Source organism: Lampris incognitus, chromosome 14, assembly GCF_029633865.1.
Source record: "Lampris incognitus isolate fLamInc1 chromosome 14, fLamInc1.hap2, whole genome shotgun sequence".
In the NCBI taxonomy this organism is placed as follows: Eukaryota; Metazoa; Chordata; class Actinopteri; order Lampriformes; family Lampridae; genus Lampris; species Lampris incognitus.
In genome coordinates this window covers 46,558,464-46,574,882 of record NC_079224.1, presented here as the reverse complement: position 1 = coordinate 46,574,882, position 16,419 = coordinate 46,558,464, and the positions used below count along the sequence as shown (strand labels likewise).

The window sequence follows — 16,419 nt, the reverse complement described above, 5'->3', positions numbered from 1 at the left end:
ATTCACACAACTTTATCTATTGCAGAAGGACAGTTCAGTGTTCCAATCTACCCAGACCATACACAAACTCAAAGACAAGTGACAATCATCAGTATGCCAGAGACATTTTGGTTCAGCGTGTCAAATTTTGCAACATGCTTGTATATTTGTTGTTTATTGTTGTTTAAAACAATAAGAAAAAATAATCAGATCAAACGTGACCTTAGATTTTGAGAAAAATATGACAGGATATCTTACCCCATATGGCACACAATAAAATAACAGAAGAGAGCATCACCAAAGCTAACTTGAGGAAGGGTAGAAAGTGAGAGGAAGCTGGACAGGAATGATTCTCCTTTTAAAGATTCAAAGTAAAAATTCAGTCATAAGCACTGAGGGGGAACTTTGCTCCTCCTCTTGTCTTAAATCAGTATCCTGAAAATGCTGTCATCGTTCAGGAGAGTCCAGCAGGTGGCACTATAACCAAATACATATGTGAGTTGTTGTGTTTGGAGTCTCTGGTGATGTGCTGTTTTATTACAGTGACTCTGGGTCTCCTGTCCCTGTGGGCCTCAGCACAGTAGTACAGAGCAGAGTCCGTCACTGCAGCAGAGGACATCTCCACTTCTACTCGGTTTCTCCTTTCATTCAGTCTAACAGCAAGTCGAGGATGAGGAGGTGTTGCTTCGACTACAGACGGTACTGCTGTGTCTGTGACCAGGAGAAGGAAAGTGGGAATAGATCTAGCTTTCTGTTGGTACCACTGAATATTATCAGTTTGAAGTGTATAATTACAGGAGAGAATAACACTGTGACCCTACACTGAAAACAGCTCACAACTGGTGGCAGTGAGGCGTCTTCATAGGTGTCACCTACCAGACACCAGACTGATTACATTCACAAAAACACCATGAAGAAATAACGTGAAAAAACACATGAAATAAAACACATAGCTTCCTGTTTTATTATGGAAGTGTTTGCATACTGACAAAAGCTGAGAACAGTAAAATTGTGATGAGCGTCATCGTGGTTGTTCAGAGAAAATCTACTGGATGAATGTTGTGATGTGAAAGTAGTGGTGTCTCTGATGAGCTGTGATGGGTCAGATCTTTACAGGTTGGAATAAACAGCTCTCTGCCTGCAGCTTCCTCTCTAGTCAAGGGGAGGAGCCACAGATGAAGCCAGGGTCCCAATCCTGGACCTGGACAGGTTTCCATGCTGAAGGATGGGATGGTGTGATGGTGCACTTCAGATGGTTTATTTAGGGTTAGACGGTACAGTATATAATGTTTTATTATTAAACCTGTTTTATTCCCAGTACGATTGAATCTTCACTAACATGTATATGATATTTTAACACACAGTTACCAAGTTTGTTAAAAGGAGAAATTCGCCTCATTCTGACTTGGAACACATGAGTATTTTGTTTCGTCATAACTGTTAGTTGTTGTTTGCTATCATATAATAGTATCATTAATTTTGATGAACCTCATTCAATTCAATAAGTAGTTAACTATTTATTCAGTATTCATTTACTTCAACTTATTTGACAATCACTGTTTTCACAACTTCATTAAGAAATTTGATGTTTTCTGCTTCAACGAGGAGCCGATGAGATTAGAATGTGAATACTGCCCTCTAGTGGATGTGTGTTAACATTGCGCTGTCTCTGGATCCTTGATAGACACTCCAAAGGTTTTTGTAGTACGTCTTGCAGTTTCCTGTCACTGTGGGCCTCAGAGCACAGTAGTACACAGCAGAGTCAGACAGCTGCAGACTCTGGATCTTCAGAGGAACTGATCTTGAGCTGGAATCCAGGCTGGAATCAAATCTCTCCTTGAACCCGTCCGCTGTGTTCCCTGATCCATAAGAATAGGGTTTCAGAATGAATGTGGGCTTGTCGTCTGCAGCCTGTCTGTACCAGAAAAGAGATGGACTTGATTGACTGGTGTTATAGTGACAGTCCAGTGTTACTGTCTCTCCCTCACTAACAGTCACATCTCCTTTGGGTTGGAGCACGTTGTCTTTTTGAGCTCTGCATTCTGTGGGACAACAACAGACGGTGTCAGTGTGAGGAAAAGAATCAACAAGACAAAGTTCAGATTAATAACAAGCAAACCAAGAGTTGTGTCCTACCAAAGCACATAGCAGCCAACAGCAGTGAGATGAGCAGGAAGCTCATAGCTCTTCTGTTCAGTAACTATGAGCTCCAGTGACCAGAGAGGACTTCCTGTGTCTCACTGTGGAACCTTGTTTTAGCTCCAACACTAAGTGGTAGATTTGAAGGAGGGGCTTGCTGACAGGTTCAGACAGTACAAGATATTTTAGATCATATTCCTGTTGAGGGGAATTGCCTTTAAAACAATGAACACGTCTTATTATTCAACTTCTACAGTTGCATCAAACATTTGTCTACCTATCTTTTTAAGTCATGAATTGGGTTGTTTGGTTGTCTGTTTTTACTTGAGTGGATGTGAACTAAGTGCAATATGTTGTGAATAACATGTTTTTACTTGAGTGGATGTGAACTAAGTGCAATATGTTGTGAATAACATGGACATTTTAAAAAAAAGTACAGTCAACACTGTGCATGAAGTTGTTGTGAAAATTTTATAAGAAAAATGCTGCCTTTTGCAAATGTCTGGATTATCTGGACAGAAACAAATTAAGACATGAGTTATCAAACCAAACTCCAACCAACTTCAGAACTAATCTTAAAGATTTGTAGTCAACCAGTCAAATGTTCATGTAATGTAACAATTGTTACATGAAGGGTTTATGTGAAACCATCTCCATAAAGTTGTAGACAAAGTTATTGATTACAGCTATGCTTTCAATATCATTGTACCATCCAAACTGGTGTTGAAACTCGGAGGTCTTGGTCTGGGCAACTCTATCTCTAATTGCTCATTTGATTTCCTGAGAGGCCCGTCCAAGACTGTGAGAATAGGTAAAACATAATCATCCACATTAGTTCTTCAGACTGGCACACCTCAGGGCTGATGTCTAGGCCCCCTAATGTACAGTCTATTTACACACGACTGTGTAGCCAAACATGACAACAACAGCATCATTGTATTCACAGATGACACCACAGTGATTGGAGTAATAAGTGACAGTGATGAGACGGCCTATATGAGGGAAGTGGAAGATTTAACCATATGGTGCCATGATAACAACCTCTCTCTCAATGTCAGTAAGACAAAATAAATAATGACGTCGCCTTGTGGTGTACTGCACCACAAGACGACGTCACTAACCGCTCGGCTAAAGGGTCAGACCCGTTAGCTAGGGGGCTAATGTGTCTTATTAGTAGTTTACAATAATAAATAATCATAATTATTCATTTTGCAAATAAATAGTGAACAGTAGATAAGTAATTCGTGGTACCGATAAATTCATATTGATATTGTTGGTTCAGATTGCTATTTCTTTGAACGCAGCGCGTGCAGTGCCGATTAGCCAATCAGCTGCCTTGCTCGAGAGGGAGGACGTCCCAGAAGCAGCCCGGTTTCAGAACGCCAGGCAGACGCTTGAGAGAAGCCGCTGGAACGAGAGATAGAAGATTCTGCTTTGAAATGGCAGCGAGCTACAGTTGGTTCTTTCTTTATCCAAGCTGAGTGTTTTGTTGGTCTGGTCCTCCTCCGAGCCCTGGGTTTTGTGTTGTGTCCGAGTGTCGTCCAGGACTTGGTGAGTCAACTGCTAACTAGCCGATGCTAACTAGCCGATGCTAACTAGCCGAACTTGTCCGTTTACAATGTCTGTGTGCATAGGCTAGTTAAAGCTATAAGTAGCTCCGTTATGTTGTGGATCATAACTTGTGTAAAGATTGTTGAGGAGCCACGTTTTTCTTTCGTGAACCGAATTCAGAATGTGTTTTTCTTTTGTGAACCGAACTCAGAATGTGTTTTTCTTTTGTGAACCGAACTCAGAATGTGTTTTTCTTTTGTGCAAACCGAGTTGCTAAGCTAGCTCCTTCCAGCTAGGCCGCAGCAGCATGGCGTATTAGCACAGAAATTAAACTGCGTCACGTTTTAGCGGTGGGTAGATTGACCATGTCAGTCGCTACTTCTGTTGTTTTCTTTTGATTCTTTTATTGAGAGATATGTAAACTAATGTCTTTGCGTGTGTGATGCGCCTGTTATAATCCAGGCCAGGTTTTTCTTGGATTGGGAAGATCGCGCTTGGTGTTTCTTACCCCAAGCTGGAAACAAGATGGCGAGCCACCTATAGGAGCCCTGCTGGATCCACGTGGTCTGTCTGCGGCTGCAGACAGCTCATTCTCAGGACAGCAGCCTACAGATTCGAGCACCTGGATTGTGGTAGGACAGAAACTTCCAGTTTGTTACTGCAAAACGTAGTTGGGCTCATTGGAGCAACAACGGACTTTCCAAAAAGGACCGATTATAGCCTACATTGATTATTGATTTTGATTTTTGATCTGATATTGTATTGTTAATCGCAGTATCGGCTGAGTTTATTACTCATTCATACTGTTCATGGGGTAATGCAGTTGTGTGTTACTTTTGGCATTCTGATTTACTGGTTAAGTAACTTAGGTTAATGGAAATTAGATCTGAAACTTAAAGGCCCAATGGAAAAAAATAGAACATAAAACAAATTAACATAATTTGTCAACTCAAAAAATAGATAACGTCAAATTAGAATTAAAGGATCCTAAATTAGAACTAAAATATCTATCTAAAATATCTGAAACTCAAAATAGTGGTTTAATAAGGGTTAAATCATAAAACAAGAGGTTTCAAGGAATTTATCCATTCTCACTGTGTTATTGTGTAATTGTGTATGTTTCTCTGTCTATGTTTACAATTCTTTATATAAAAACAAGCCGGTAGTTCAAACTTTATTCCCTGGTCTGTGGTCTGCAATCATTTGATGCTAGTTATAAACTGCTCCTACGTACCTAGAACTGGTCCTAGTCAACTGTCAACATCTACAGTGCTACACTGCTGTTAAGGTGGTGGCTGAAAGATATAAGTTTAGACAACGGAGTCAGCATCACGGAGAATCAGTGGCACGGTACGTGTCCGCGCTGAGAGAACTTGCTGCTACGTGCGACTCTAAAACGTTTGAGGATGACGTGCTACGGGACCAGTTGGTGGAAAAGACTAACTCCAATCAGATAAGAGAGCGTTTGCTGCTGGAGGTGCCCCTAACTCTGGAAAAGGCTGTGACTATTGCTGGACTAATTGAATCCGTCACATTGAACGCTAAAATCATGGACCGGGGAACTGCGGCTGCAGCGCCGCCCGCGACAGCTGTGGGTGTGCAGCTGGTGGACACAACCAGGGGACCGCCAGTGTCCACGAGAGACAACGCCACGAGACAAGGGCTAACATGCTTCAGATGTGGAGCACGCCACCATAAAGCGTCCTACCCATCTTGCCCCGCCAGGACGGCCCGCTGTAATAACTGCAGGAAACAGGGGCATTTTGCAAAGGTGTGTAGGGGGGCAAAGAGAGTAAGTGGAATTACAGATGATGTGGAACAAGTAGAGAGCACTGTGTCTGAAGTGACTATATTAAATGTAGACACTGTAGCTCACACTGGGAATAAAATAATGTGCACAGTACAGATGGCTGTTGAGGGGCAGACAACACAAAATGTGGAACTTTTGCTGGACACGGGCTCTGCCGTTTCAATCCTTCCAAGTACAATGTTAATGCAACTTTTCCCAAACGCCCCACTGAGTACACCCGACACTGAAACTTGTGAGTTATGGAGGCAATCCTATTCCCCTGAGTGGAACTCTACATGCCACTGTGTCATACGCCATTAATCCAGTGATCCACTTCCTGTCTACAGTGTTCAGCAGGGTAGGAAACCCAAAAGAGTTCATCTCAGACAATGGCAGTCAACTGATTTCACAGGAATTTGAATCCTTTCACAAGGACAGGGGAATTGCACACAAACACTCCTCACTCTACTGCCCCCAGGCCAATGGGGAAATTGAGAGATTTAATCGATGTCTGAAGTATAGTCTGCTGACTGCGAAAATAGAAGGAAAGGAGTGGACAGCATCAACCAGAGACTTTCTGCAGGGTAACCAGGCATGCCACCACTCAATGCTCCCCTGCAGAGCTGTTGCACGGACTTCAGACACACACCAAACTCCATGTGACAGGCCTCCACAAATCACAGCCTGTCACATCCCTACAAGCACAAAACACAGCACAAACAGTGAAAGAGAAGCAGAGGAAGATGAAGGAGTATGCAGACATGAAGAGAGGAGCAAAAGCGGTGCACTTTCCTCCTGGGTCTTGGGTCAGAGTTAGGAGACCAGGTAAACTACGCAAGAGACAGTCAAAGTACTCTTCCCCTCTTCAGATGCATGACCAAAGAGGCCAGTACACTTACAGGCTGTCTTATGGGCGCACCTGGAATGCATCCTATCTCGTGTCTGCCCTACCCCTTCAGGGTCAGGGGCCTGACATAGACTGTAGCTGAGTCCAGCCTGACCCACTACATGCTCAGCCCCCTCTGCGAGAGGTCAGGGTCAGGAGGCCGCCTGCTTGGGCACAGGGCTATGCTATGTGGGGACGGTAAACTAAAACAAGAATAGCCTATTGTTGGTATGAAACTGTTATTTTGAGACTGTTATTTCTTATAGACCTAGTACTGTCTGTGTGAAACTGTTATTTCAAATCTGTTATTTTTTAATGACCTAGTATTGCCTGCATGAGACTGTTATTTCGAAACTGTTATTTGTTTTATGGTCAAGGTGGTATTCTGTTGTTATTGTAAGAGTGTTTATAGCTAATGCAGTTCAGCGTAAGCACCGCAGTGATTGTATAGTTGGTGATGATATAAATGTTATCTTTTGCAAAGGGGATATGTGACGTCTTAAGTTGATGCATTTGGAGGACAGTAGGGGGAGCTAGAGGACAAGATAGGATGTAAGTGATTGTAAGAGGGGAGGAGGAGTGTGACGTGGGTTGTTCAAGTAAAGAAGTGTATGCTAACAGACGTGTGTCTTCGAGTGGTCCCTTAGCATCACCACGCAGTGTTATCAAAATGAACATTTATAAACCCTCCATTAGGATTAAATAGGGAGACGTTGTAATAAGGGTGGTTAAAACTGTTGAGTGTTTAGTGATAAAAATATTCCAGCCTTAGGTGGTCTGTACAGAGCAGCAACAATGGTGGGTGAAGGTCCATAGAGCTTAACAGCCAGCGGTTCAAAGGAAGAGTGATCAAGTAGAGAGAGTGGTGTTGGTTTTATACTATCACAATGAATCTGCACAAGGCCGCCTCCTCTGCCTGAAGACCGAGGTTTGCATATGTAAACAAAGTTGCTGAATTTAGCTCTAGAAAGTCATTCTGTGACTGGCAGGTTTCCGTCAGACATACATAGTCCAGTTTGTGCTCTGTGATGGCGTTATTGACCTGAGGGGCTTTGTTGGGAATAGATCGGATATTGTAAAGGGCAAACTTCTGACAGGTTGTGCACGTATAAACACCTGATTTAACTAGTGGAGTTAGCACACTGTGGTCCACATCCAGGTCAAGTCGTAATATGTCATGTGGATAAGAGGCCCTGGTGCCTAATAGTAGTCTGTATGGGGAAAACTCCTGGTTAGAGGGTTAATGACTGATGAGGCCAGTGGGGGGAGCTATCGGACAAAACAGTCCTGTGGGGTGAAACCATCGGTGGAAACAGAGGCTATGGGAGGGAAATGAGGGATTTAAACAGTCAGTCACATAGAGAAGTGTGTAGGGCGTGCTGCAAAAATTAGGTGATAAATCTCACAGCCGCAAATTCAAGCACTGTCAACAACAATCTTAATCAACTCTATAGATAATTAATAGGGTAGGACTCACCAGTCACTCGAAAACAAAACCCATCCTTCGTTCGGTAAAGTATCTCGTGAAGGCCTTGCCTTCCTGTGTGAGGCCTTCGAGTTTAGGTCCTGATCTCTCCCTTTGATCGCTCATTACAATTCACTGGCCAGATCGGTTTAGCAAGAATATACAAATAAAACAATCAAAATATGCTGGTTTAAGGTTAATCTAATCTTTAATGAATTGAATAGCATTAATATTATAATTTCATATTTTATATTACCTTTAAATGAGCCGTTTTGTCTTTACGTCATTTAGTTTTTTGGTTTATTCTTTTATTTTATTTGTATTTTATTTCTTTTGGTTTATATGTGAGACAGTATGGGATTTACAGTTATTTTTCTCCTAACACTAGAATCAATACAGGACTGTACCATTTGTTAAATAAAACTACATAAGACATTAATAATTTTCTTCATCAAGACAGTTTAATGTTTCAACGCAGATTAAAATGTTTTTGAATGTTGGATTGACACATTGGACGAATCAGCAGTTGTAGGAAGGTGACCTGTCAAACTGTCCAATGTGTTTTTCTTCAAGAAGTAGCCGATGAGATTAAAATATGAATACTGCCCTCTAGTGGATGTGGTTTAACATTGTTTTGTCTCTGGATTCTTGATATACGCTCCAAAGGTTTTTGTAGTACGTCTTGCAGTTTCCTGTCACTGTGGGCCTCAGAGCACAGTAGTACACAGCAGAGTCAGACAGCTGCAGACTCTGGATCTTCAGAGGAACTGATCTTGAGCTGGAATCCAGGCTGGAATCAAATCTCTCCTTGAACCCGTCCGCTGTGTTCCCTGATCCAACAGAAAAGCGGCTCAGAATGAATGTGGGCTTGTCGTCTGCAGCCTGTCTGTACCAGTAAAGATATGTATTTGAGCCACTGGTGTTATAGTGACAGTCCAGTGTTACTGTCTCTCCCTCACTAACAGTCACACCTCCTTTGGTTTGGAGCACGTTGTCTTTTTGAGCTCTGCATTCTGTGGGACAACAACAGACGGTGTCAGTGTGAGGAAAAGAATCAACAAGACAAAGTTCAGATTAATAACAAGCAAACAAAGAGTTGTGTCCTACCAAAGCACATAGCAGCCAACAGCAGTGAGATGAGCAGGAAGCTCATAGCTCTTCTGTTCAGTAACTATGAGCTCCAGTGACCAGAGAGGACTTCCTGTGTCTCACTGTGGAACCTTGTTTTAGCTCCAACACTAAGTGGTAGATTTGAAGGCGGGGCTTGTTCAGAGTGACAGGGCTGATGACCAATCCCCTGTTATTACTGCTGCTGACAGGTTCAGACAGTAAAACACGTTTTACATTCAATTCAATTCAATTCAATTCAATTTTATTGTCATTAAAAACAATGTGCAGGCACATGTTAAAAATGAAATGAGGGCTGTGGCTTCACCAAACAGTGCAAGACAGACACAGACAAACGCAGCAAACACAGTATAAGATATACCCACATGAAGACCCAGCTAAAAATAAGTTTAAAATAAGTTAAAATGTATAAGTTACATCATATTCCTGTTGAGGGGACTTGTCTTTAAAACAATCAATACGTATTATGTTGTTCTTATTTATGTGATTCTTATAAAGTTGAATCCATTTTGGTTCATCTTTGAAAATGAAAGACATTTAATATTCAAATATTTAAAATTTGAGCTATTTATTATTTGGATTTTGTTTTTGTTTGTGTTTTGTTTTGTTTTTTGTTTTTGTTTTTTTTCTTTTGCCTTTTATGAAGAACACCTGAAGAATAATTGCGTTGTGTTATGAATAACATAGATAATAAAAATTCAGAAATCTTTGTTTTGGAAAAGTACATTCATCCTGTGTCATTAAAGAGTGTGGGGTGTGATGTGCTAATAAACTGATGGAATCACAGCAAAGCTGATGGAGTATTTGGAAAGAAATAAAGGTTTGTTTTTCCCTCATCATTTTAATTGTAGATGTCTGAAACCTAAAATCATCCTCAGACTGTTGATCTGTTTTCATAATTTGAAGAAGTTTTAGCATCTCAGTGTATCCTTGAGGATTCAGCTGTGATTCCACTCAGCTCTACATGACTCTTCATCACTATGAAGAACCTGAATGGACTAAATGACAACAAGTAAACAAAGACATGAGTCCTGAAACCAGACTCCAGCCACCATGAAAACTAAAGTTAAAGGCTTGAAGTCAGTCATTCATGTGATGTAACTAATGTCATAGGAAGGTGGAGGTCCAACCGTCTCTATCAAGTTAATGAGAAACATTGATCATGAACATTGTCAAATAATATCCTGATGGTGTCCTGAAGATGCATCAAAGCCATGACCACATCTCATCCACAGTTATAGTAACAAAATACATAGAGGAGGGAAAGAAAACACTAATCCAGTTCCACTGAATGAACAACAAGTTATATTTAGTTAAACTTATATATAAATACGGCTGTATCTAACAAAGTCCACAAGCAGTAGTCCAGTTATGAACTCTGATACATTATTTTCATTATGTGGGTATGAAAACTCTCCTTGATTGTTCTGCTGTTAAATGACAGAAGCAGCTGAAGTGTGTAAATGTTCTGTCAGACACTGTCAGGTTTGTGTACAGTGACTCTGGGTTTCCTGTCACTGTGGGCCTCACAGCACAGTAGTACACAGCAGAGTCTGTCACTGCAGCAGAGGACATCTCCAGATGAAACGCTTTTCTTTCTCTCTCATGCTTAAGAGTCAACCCTGGTTCTTTCTCTGAATAGTCCGTGATGAGAAGCTGTGGAGGTGAGCTGGAGTACTGTCGATACCAGAAAAGGTTCGGTGAAGAGACGGAGTAGTTGCAGGAGAGAGTGACCCTGTCTCCTTCCAAAGCCAGAATTCTATCATGAAATGGTGTAACTGAATCCTCAGAGAGCCCTAGACAGACACATGGATTTTTACAAACACAATAGTTCATGGAAATACCTTATGGATAATATTAGGATATATGTTCTTCCATTTCATATTTACCAGTATGAAAGGTAGATATCATCAGCCAGATTAAATGGAGTAACATCATGACTGAAGTGTATTGAATCACCAAGTGAAAATAACTCAGCACCTCTTCAGTTCCAACATGAAGTCTTTGACATTCAGTTCTCTAACTCCTCCCCTTGTCTTGGTCTGTGTAGTGTTATAGTGGTGGAGGTTTAGAAATTAATGTCGTGATGGACCCTTCACCTCTTTGTTCTCTTTACTAAAAAAATAAATAAAAAAATAAATAAGGTGATTCTTACATTTTAAGAAATGATAAATGTGTTGATCTAAACAGGACGACATAGAATAAGATAAGTCATTATAATTATTAAATGGTTTCTGAACATGACCCAAAGTCAATAAGTCTCACCAACCATGACAGAGACAAAAACTGTGGAAAGAAAGGTCCTCCTTGTCAAGTGCCCCTATTTAAATAGACAATGGCCATCAGTAATATTTTCCTAAGATATAACAAAGGAGGGACAGAATTAGCAAGACATAATCCATGTCAAGTTATGCGTGAAAGTATTTTAAACTACAATACAAAATAAAGAACCACATGACACAAAGCGGAGAATGTAAAAATTCTTTATCACACAACTTGGATTGAAATATTCTGCTTATACAATGATCAATTGGCAAGATATTAGAAGAACAACATTTAATTTTTTGTAATGAATGTTTTGAACTCAGCAGTAAAATATTATGAACAAAAAGTTAGCCGTTAAGCTAAAATGTTGAATGTTAATTGGGCTCAATACTAAATCAAGATGTTTAACACCGACCTTTTGTCCTGCGTGTGAATTTATAACAATATTTAACCTTGAGCTGAACTATGTGTGCATTAACAGGTTTTGACGCAAACCTTCCATCAACCAGAAACAAGGATCCTCCATGGTCATGCTATGAGTAGAGATACTAACTACTAGATACGATACTAACTACTGTTTTTAGTGACCTTGTTTGATCTGCTGATTGATCAGCTATTAAAGGTCAGAAGCAGCTGAAGTGTGTAAATGTTCTGTCAGACACTGTCAGGTTTGTGTACAGTGACTCTGGGTTTCCTGTCACTGTGGGCCTCACAGCACAGTAGTACACAGCAGAGTCTGTCACTGCAGCAGAGGACATCTCCACATCCATTTGAGTCTCATTCACTTTAACAGACAGTCTGGAGTTTGTATCTGCTCTGTTTATTATTGAACCTGATTTATAGGAGGATATTAGAAACTGTGGTGGTTCTCCTGAGTCCTGGCGATACCAAAATAAGTAGTTTGCTGAGGAGTATTTACAGGAGAGAGTAACTTTGGCACCTTCTAGACCATGTACTCTGTCTTGGAGGGACTGGATGGTTTGCTGATAACTGGAACCTGCAGATGGGAAGAAATGATTAAAAAGTCAATAATCATGTCATATATTGAATCTATCTCATTATTTTCTGTTAAAAAGGGATTCATAGTTTAACAAATACTGAGCTGCCAACGTGTTTCTTACCAGTAAAGCCAGTGAATAAAACAAGTGATGGAGGAACTGCATGGCTGATGTCAGACGTCAAACAGAAACTGTGGCACAGCAACAATCACCTAGTTAAAGATGTGCTGGTTTCAGAGATCTGATCTGTTTCCCTGTCTGTCAAACTCCACTTCCTGCTGAAGAGGAAACAATGACTGGATCAACTCTGACAACTTATTACAAGTCACTGTCCAGATAGGTTATTAAGAATATTCAAATAAAACAATCAATTAATCATGGTTTAAGGATAATCTCACCTTAAAGGAATGTTGATAGAATAGAGTTATTATTATTAAATATTTTATATTACCTTCAGGTTGGCTTTCTTCTCCTGTCATCGTGTAGTTTATCTTTTGTGGTTGGGTTTATATGTGAGACAGTATGGGATTTATTGTTGTGTTTCTTCTAAAACTAGAATACTACACATGAATATGTTGATGCCTGCTCAATCATCCAGCTGTAGAATCCCAGAAAAGTTGAATCAGTTCATCTGGACACAAGGTTTTATGGGAGAAACGTGTCATCATTCATCTAGGAGACTGTCAGTCTCTTTGTCTCAGAGGCTGACGAAGTCACTTTGATGACGTCATGGCTGAAGAAACCAACCGGCTGATGTCCAAAGTGGATGCAGTTGCATATCCACACTAAATCACACGTTTTTTCACTATCAGATGAAACAGCAGATCTGCTGACTTACTCTCCTCCCTCTCCTCCCCCAACATCTCCCCCATCATGCTGAAAATGTTCACCCTCCAGTGTTATCAGCCACTCTTCTTTTTCTTTTTTCTTTTGTTTTGGGGGTGGGGGGGTACATTATGAATGGGGGCATTTGCTGGGCCAAGTGTAAAATCAACCTGTTGAACATGTGCTGACCCAATGTGTACTTAAAATACCTGATGCTCACTCTCAGCAGAGCCATAAGGTTTGTCTGCACTGTGTACTTCAGATTCACATTCAGACAACTTTATTTCTCCCAGAAGGACAATTCAGTTCCACAATCTACCCAGACCATACACAAGCTCACACACAAGCAGCAAGCAGCAGTATGTCAGAGACAAGAGACAGAACAGTACATGGGCAAGAGATGCACACTGGCGCCATCGTGTGGCCATCCAAGCAGAGTCACACGAGGACCAGGCAAAAGATAAATATGCACAGTCAAGTCAAGTCAATTTGGTTTGTGTAGCCCAATATCACAAATTACAAATTAAAAGAATAAATAAATTAAGAAATAAACAAACAAACAAACAAATAAAGCATCCTAAGATACATTGCACGTTACATCCCAGCACAACATTCAGTGAACGTACAGGCCCACAAGCCATGTGAAGAACAGACAAGGTAGAAACCAACTGTTGTGGTTTAAAACCAAATAAAGCCTTCATTTAAAATGACTACTCTCAGGGCATCCGGGTAGCGTAGCGGACTATTCCGTTGCTTAGCAACACGGGGATCGCTGGATCGAGTCCCCGTGTTACCTCCGGCTTGCTCCCTACAGACACAATTGGCCGTGTCTGCGAGTGGGAAGCCAGATGTGGGTATGTGTCCTGGTCGCTGCACTAGCGCCTCCTCTGGTCGATCGGGGCGCCTGGTCGGGGGGGGATTAGCGTGATCCTCCCACGCACTAACTCCCCCTGGTGGAACTCCTCACTGTCAAGTGAACAGAAGTGATGACTCTCATCACAGTGGTGAACGATTTATAGTGACGACCAGGGAACACCATGTTTTGTATGCGTTTTCAAAAGTAAGACAGGGAGCTAAAATAATGAGTCTTGAAAGAATAGCTGTTAAATAAGCAGGACTAAACACCACCACTCACCTGTCACCATACACACTGCTACTTGTCCCATGGATTAGTCAAGCAGTCTCGCTTCCATCAAGGAACCACCAAGCTCTGACTTCCATCAAGTTATTTTTCTTCTAAGACTAGAATACAATGCAGAATTTGTTAAACGAATCTACAGAAGACATTCATACTTTTCTTTATCAAGACAGTTTAACGTTTCAATGCAGAATAAACTGTTTTTGAATGTTGTATTGACACATTGGACAAATCAGCAGTTGTAGGAAGCTGGCTTGTCAAACTGTCCAAGGTGTTTTTCTTCAGCAAGGAACCAAAGTCTTTAAAATGTGAATACTGCCCTCTAGTGGATCTGGATTATCATTGCGCTGTCTCTGGATTCTTGATAGACCCTCCAAAGGTTTTTGTAGTACGTTTTGCAGTTTCCTGTCACTGTGGGCCTCAGAGCACAGTAGTACACAGCAGAGTCAGACAGCTGCAGACTCTGGATCTTCAGAGGAACTGATCTTGAGCTGGAATCCAGGCTGGAATCCAATCTCTCCTTGAACCCGTCCGCTGTGTTCCCTGATCCAAACCTAGAGCGGCTCAGAATGAATGTGGGCTTGTCGTCTGCAGCCTGTCTGTACCAGTAAAGAAATGGATTTGAGCCACTGGTGTTATAGTGACAGTCCAGTGTTACTGTCTCTCCCTCACCAACAGTCACACCTCCTTTGGGTTGGAGCACGTTGTCTTTTTGAGCTCTGCATTCTGTGGGACAACAACAGACGGTGTCAGTATGAGGAAAAGAATCAACAAGACAAAGTTCAGATTAATAACAAGCAAACCAAGAGTTGTGTCCTACCAAAGCACATAGCAGCCAACAGCAGTGAGATGAGCAGGAAGCTCATAGCTCTTCTGTTCAGTAACTATGAGCTCCAGTGACCAGAGAGGACTTCCTGTGTCTCACTGTGGAACCTTGTTTTAGCTCCAACACTAAGTGGTAGATTTGAAGGAGGGGCTTGTTCAGAGTGACAGGGCTGATGACCAATCCCCTGTTATTACTGCTGCTGACAGGTTCAGACAGTACAACACATTTTACATCATATTCCTGTTGAGAGGAATTGTCTTTAAAACAATGAACAAGTGTTATGTTATTATTATTTGTGTGATTCTATTTTGGTGAATCTGCAAATAATTCACACATTTAATGTTGGAGATTTTTATTATTTGGACTTTTTTTGTTGTTGTTAGTTTGTCTGTTATGGAGAAAACCTAAAGAATAATTGCATTGTGTTATGAATAACATTGACAATAAAAATGCAGAAATCGTTATTTTGGAAAAGTGCATTCATCCTGCTTCATTAAACAGTAATGCTGTGATGTGCTAATAAACTGATTGAATCATAGCAAAGCTGATGGAGTATTTGGAAAGAAATAAATATTTGTTTTACTCTCATCATTTCAATGGTAGACGTCTGAAACTTCATAATTTGAAGAACTTTTAGCATCTCAGTGTATCTCTGAGGATTCAGCTGTGATTCCACTCAGCTCTACATGACTCTTCATCACTATGAAGAACCTGAATGGACTAAATGACAACAAGTAAACAAAGATATGAGTCCTGAAACCAGACTCCAGCCAACATGAAAACTAAAGTTAAAGGGTTGAAGTCAGTCATTCATGTGATGTAACTAATGTCATAGGAAGGTGGAGGTCCAACCTTCTCTATCAAGTTAATGAGAAACATTGATCATGAACATTGTCAAATGGTATCCTGATGGTGTCCTGAAGATGCATCAAAGCCATGACCACATCTCATCCACAGTTATAGTAACAAAATACATAGCGGAGGGAAAGAAAACACTAATCCAGTTCCATAACATTAAATTATATTTAATTAAACTTAAAAATCAAGACGGCTACATTTTAACAAAGTGCAAAACATTAGTCCAGTTATGAACTCTGATACATTATTTTCATTATGTGGGTAGGAAAACTCTACTTGATTGTTCTGCTGTTAAATGACAGAAGCAGCTGAAGTGTGTAAATGTTCTGTCAGACACTGTCAGGTTTGTGTACAGTGACTCTGGGTTTCCTGTCACTGTGGGCCTCACAGCACAGTAGTACACAGCAGAGTCTGTCACTGCAGCAGAGGACATCTCCAGATGAAACGCTTTTCTTTCTCTCTCATGCTTAAGAGTCAACCCTGGTTCTTTCTCTGAATAGTCCGTGATGAGAAGCTGTGGAGATGAGCTGGAGTACTGTCGATACCAGTAGAGGTTCTCTGTAGAGACAGAG

The 16,419-nt window shown here is 40.9% G+C and overlaps 3 gene segments (V, D, J or C); all 3 read right to left on the bottom strand.

Moving 5' to 3' along the window:
- Positions 1-1,713: 1,713 nt before the first annotated feature.
- Positions 1,714-2,134, bottom strand: LOC130124226 (T cell receptor alpha variable 14/delta variable 4-like; the record flags this gene model as incomplete). The annotated part of the segment is given in 2 exon segments: positions 1,714-2,021; positions 2,116-2,134. Coding segments are annotated over 2 exon segments (327 nt in total), but the record flags the coding sequence as incomplete, so codon positions are not given.
- A 6,284-nt stretch (positions 2,135-8,418) lies between these two features.
- LOC130124488 (T cell receptor alpha variable 18-like) lies at positions 8,419-8,935 on the bottom strand (the record flags this gene model as incomplete). The annotated part of the segment is given in 2 exon segments: positions 8,419-8,822; positions 8,917-8,935. Coding segments are annotated over 2 exon segments (423 nt in total), but the record flags the coding sequence as incomplete, so codon positions are not given.
- A 3,210-nt stretch (positions 8,936-12,145) lies between these two features.
- On the bottom strand, positions 12,146-15,002 carry LOC130124487 (T cell receptor alpha variable 18-like; the record flags this gene model as incomplete). The annotated part of the segment is given in 3 exon segments: positions 12,146-12,199; positions 14,570-14,889; positions 14,984-15,002. Coding segments are annotated over 3 exon segments (393 nt in total), but the record flags the coding sequence as incomplete, so codon positions are not given.
- Between the last annotated feature and the right edge of the window lie 1,417 nt (positions 15,003-16,419).